Raw genomic sequence first — 5,000 nt, forward strand, 5'->3', positions numbered from 1 at the left:
CCAATGAATCCCCGCACCTGCCGTGACAGCCAGAGAGGCTGTGTAAAACTATTACCATTCCATTTACATTCCAGGAAAGCGAAAAAAGAAGAAGAAAAAAAACAGCGGGGCGCTGGTTAGCTTGGCTAGTCTGTTTATGTTCCACAACCGATATTTCCTCTTTGATGGCATTCTGTTTGTGAAAATTAAAGCAGCCCCCAGCCAAATCTTTTTCTCTCGTTGAAAAAAAAACAGAAAAGAAAAAACAGTGGTTACAGTGAGAAGGGGGAAAAAAGCATGAGGTCCATATTGCACTACAAAGAGAGAAAGGCAGCAAGCTTAATATTACGTGATACCTCACCCAAACGGCTCGCTGTGGCCTGTTGAATATTTAATGCGGCGTGCTATTTGTCTGTGAGAGCGAGTGTGGAATTCAGGGGCTAGAATGGTGTCAAGGCGGGCGCCCAGGGGTAGTGGCAAGACTCCGGCATTGATGCCACTCCTCAGCGCTCCACAGACTCACCACTCCCAGGCTCGGATACCCATCCCTCCTCCTTCCATCCCATCCCATACTCCTCTCTCCCTTTCTCTCTCTCCTCCTGGGGACGTTTCAAAGACGTTTCAGAAACTCTCAAAAGAAGAAGAAGAAGAAGGAGTAGAAGACAAGCGGAGCCCGACTAGAAGAAAGAGATGGCAGGTTAGCCGTGCAGGGCTGTGACGGTATCACGCTTGGCTGGTGCGGAGTCAGTTCTTGTTCTTGCTCAGGGGGGTGAGCGGCACAGGGTGTCATATCAAATACCAGTGCTACATTTCATGGCCTTTGGACAAGACTTCGCCCACAAGTGGATCAGGGTTTTTTTTTGCACATCGAAACAAATGGAGAGGAAAACATCTACAACATCTCTTCATATTCCGTGTCGGAGAGACCCTCACTGAGACAGAAAAAAGGAAAAACAGTGCGGGCTTGGCTTTACCGACAGCATGAATCTATCTAATCGAGAACTGTCTCTATTTCCCCAAGGAGAAAAACACCCTCAGCAACTGCATGAGAAAAAGGTTCTCGCCGTTGTCTAAACAGTGCCAGCATAAGCAGGCTGTGGAATAGCATGTTTAGTATTCCTCTGACACACGCTAAATGAGTCAGCTCTCTTCACACTAGAGCTTTTGGTGTGGCCAGGGGTCCGCTTGAGCCGTTAATTCGGTTTGTGTCGTTGATGTGAAAGCTTATTTCCGAACTCAGGTGCGCACTAGGCTAAGGTTGCGAGGTGTTCACGCGGGGCAATTACGCCATCGGGTTAGAAAGTGTGCGGATCGGGCGTTTACACCAACACGGATCCACTGGCGGGTTCGAATCTACCCACTCTGGAAACCAGATTAAAAAAGGTTTCGGTTTCAGTGACCCAATCCACCGGGTTTGTGTAAACGAGAGGCCGATCAGGCAACATTTCTTTCCGGATTCAGGCAATCCAGGCTCTGTGTAAACGGCCCCTTAGGGGCCATACCCTAGTCCAGGGGTTTTCAACCGGGGGTTCGCTTTGATATTTCAACACTTTTCCACATTACTCTTGAATATCGTGAAAAATATCTAACATAAGACAAATATGTCAATCTAAATAGTCTGAATAGCCAGGTCGCATTGCCTGAAATATACTGATGTAGACCCATATTCTGCAAAGAAATTGCACTGACAAGTGCTACAGGCGAAATATGTGTGCGGGGGAGGGGGCGTGGCGGCAGGTTTACAAACACAAACACATCAGTGGGCCGCAAATTACTTTCTACTCAGAATGGTGATCCCTGGGACTCCAGTGCGGTTCGTAACATAGTTGGTATGAAAGCAATCCGATCTGAAACCAGGGCGGAAACGCAATTTATGACCGCTGATGAATTCAAATTCTCCCAAAATAAATACATTCACCCTTAAATGTGAAATTATTTATTAAAATGTATTCTTCTAAAACGTCAACAGTAGTTACTAGAGGAAACTTACATGGCAATCCATGCTTCTAGGTATGCGCATATATGCTCTGAAAGCAAATACACATATACACCCCTTTCTCAACCCACATACAGTATTCACAGCTGGCAGAGAGCTGCGCATGCACTAGGCCCTGAAGATAAGACCGTGCGTTTTCTGAGGCTGTTTTCATACTTGGTCCGTTTTACTGGTCCAAACTCGAGTGCGATTATTCCTCCTCCCCTGCCCCCCCTGGTTTCTTTTGACATTACATTATTTGGTTGCGAACCATGGTCCGTTTCTGCACAAGGAACATGCAGCTTTTATTTATATGCCCAGCTGTGCACTGGAAGAAGGCGAAGTAGCGGAGAGAGGGGTGTGTGTGTGTGTAATAGATAGCGATGAGCGAGAAAGGGGAGGGTATGGGTAAGAAGGACAGAATCGGTATTCATGGGCATTTACACAAGGCCTCTGGCAGGAGGACACCTATCTGAATGAAGGACAGAAAAACACACAGGAGAAAAATAGTATGAAATGAGTCAACGCGGCTGGTAGGCCTATCAAGCTACGGGTTTCAATAAATTAAGGCTTAAAAATAAGGACAAAGGGGAGAGCGAAATAAAAATAAAGTATGAAAGGTTGAAATGGAACTAAAATACTCATTTTGGACAAGGTAGCTCCATTACGTGAGTCAATTGGTGCATCAAGTGGTAATTTGTAGCCTTGAATGTTTTGAACTGAATGTTTTCATCAGGATTTTATTAGTGCCTATGGTCTAATAAGTTCTCAAGTGGAAACTAGTAAATTCCAAAGATATGGTTATTCATTTTACTGAAGAACCCAGTGATCAAATTTGCCGTTTTTGGTATCCTGAGCATTTAGGGCACTCGCGTGACAGATGACACTGCTTGATTTCATTACTCTAGACCGGAACACAAATTTGGCTCTATCGGACATAACAAAACAGTTTTAACTTCAGAGTTGCCAAGATGGACATTCTATCTGGTCAACGTCAACAGATTCAGCAGGAGAATTTTCAAAACCTCATTCGTTCACAAAGGTTTCTCCACAGAAATCAAATAAGGATAACCCAAGACTGGGACACAATGCGGTGTGTCACTGTCCAGATTATGGGGTGACACCTGTCATTTGGGATCAGGCCTTCCTCGCCAATGGCCTCGGTGTTTGCCAAACGTCTGTGAGTAGGAGACGTGGCAGGGACCCAAGTCTACAGTAATGCAATCTGCCAATTTGGATAGTCCGAGACCAAACTGTGCCATCAATCAAAAATGGGTCTCCTACTATTTCTCATGTTTGGCAAAGCTATTGAAAAGATGGAACATCATGCTGTCTACAAATGGCAGTTGTGTGGTATCAAGGTGTCTACTGATTTTGAAAGGGTAGTGTTCTTCTTTTCAGTTACCAGTTATTTTTAAACGATACCTTCAATCACTTTATTGAGAATGTAATTGTTTTAGCATTTAGCAAGGACTTGGTTACAATTTCAAGCTTTAGCCTAGTTCAACCTATAGTGTTTTTTTTGTGTCTTCTATCCTCACTCTTTTCCCTGGTCCCATCATTCTTTGGCATGTGTGTGAACAGATAGGTCTTGATTTCTCGGCTGTCAGGTCACTGCGCCGCTTGAGTGTGACTGGTGAAATTCATTTCGCTTGGTCTGAGCGGAATTGGGTTGTCTTCGCGCCGGAGCGCTCGTCTTGACTGGCCGCGCGTAAACTCGCCTCTAGGAATAGACAGCAGGGAACAGGTTTGATTTCACAAACCACATTAGTCCACACGGCAGCCTTTGCAGACAACCCATTTTGGGCCGGGAAATCACTTGAATTAATGTCTCGGAGACATAATTAATTGCGCTGAAGCATGACCTGCTAATGCTGGTAAACCAGAGAATGCAATCCGCTTTATGCAAAGTGTGTTGCCTATCCGGGTGGCTTTCATTAAAATGGAGTTAATCCGCGAGGAGAACACAAGATCTCTGCTTGTTACCAACCAGGATGCATCCAGGGGGAGTGTAGGAGGTCACGAATATTCGGTCACATATTCTCCTCTCCTGGCAAATGTAGTCGACAGGTTGTGAAGAAAGATTGGCCAAAAGGCTCTATCCCCTGCCTGAATTGACCTCTCCCGGGTGAGATTAAAGGATTAAGATGCATTTTTAGAGTAAATCCACCATATACCTCATATGTTAAGGCAATGACATATGCAGTCACAGGTTGCAATCGGATTTGGACGTGAAGAATACTTACTGTTGAACCAAGATTTACCATCCAGGGTTAACAAAGTGAAATATTGCTTTTCCTAAAGCAACTGAGTAAATAGCCAGGGAGGAACACTCATATTTTTCATTCTGGTTTCACACGATCTATTATGTGATCAAATAGGATAGGCCTATCATGAAATTGAATTTTACACTTTTATGACAATCACCGCATGTCATGAATTCGCTTGAGTGAAGTGGTCTGTGATCACTGTAGCCTACCATGCGATCACTTAGCAGGGAAGTATTGAGGATCTATAGTTGTTTCAGCTGATGTGGCTGAAGTATATAAACCATCTGTGCAATGTGCAACAAAGCGTATCGGTATAACAACATTACGCACTTGCTAAAGTAGGCTATAGTGTGGAAATAAAGTGTGCACAGGCTCATCAGTTGGAGATCACAAGAAAAACAACTGTTCATTGCTATAGAGCACAAATGTTATTTTACCTCTTCAAACAACTCCAAGCTGTACGTGTTGTCGTCGTCTGCGAAAAAAACGACCCCTGCGTCTTTTAAGGAGCGGTGCTGCCGGAGCCAGCTAAGCGCTGTGTTTCTCTGCTCCGTGGCCCGGGGCATACCGATCCGTTTAAAGCGCCGCGGTGTAAAGATGTTCAAATGTGTATACGGAACACCACACCGGGCAAGGAAGCGTGACACCAACTCCGTCCGGGTGTTCGAATCCTCCACCACGATCCAGTGGAACTGTGGCACCTGACGGAAAGTGTTGGAGAGGCGCGTGAGCTCCGCTTTCTGTACAGCTCTGCTGTAAGTGGGAGTGATTGCGTA

At 45.1% G+C, this 5,000-nt stretch overlaps 1 protein-coding gene across 1 annotated transcript in view; it reads right to left on the reverse strand.

Annotated features, from left to right (window-relative positions):
• b3gat2 (beta-1,3-glucuronyltransferase 2 (glucuronosyltransferase S)) overlaps nucleotides 1-5,000 on the reverse strand; it is an 18,138-nt gene that overhangs the window by 12,257 nt on the left and 881 nt on the right. Inside the window, exon 1 of the mRNA XM_012840397.3 lies at nucleotides 4,662-5,000. This exon is cut by the window's right edge and continues 881 nt beyond it. Coding sequence (XP_012695851.1) covers nucleotides 4,662-5,000 — 339 coding nt within the window. The remainder of the gene's footprint in view (nucleotides 1-4,661) is intronic.

This window comes from Clupea harengus, chromosome 13 (genome assembly GCF_900700415.2).
Source record: "Clupea harengus chromosome 13, Ch_v2.0.2, whole genome shotgun sequence".
NCBI lineage: Eukaryota > Metazoa > Chordata > Actinopteri > Clupeiformes > Clupeidae > Clupea > Clupea harengus.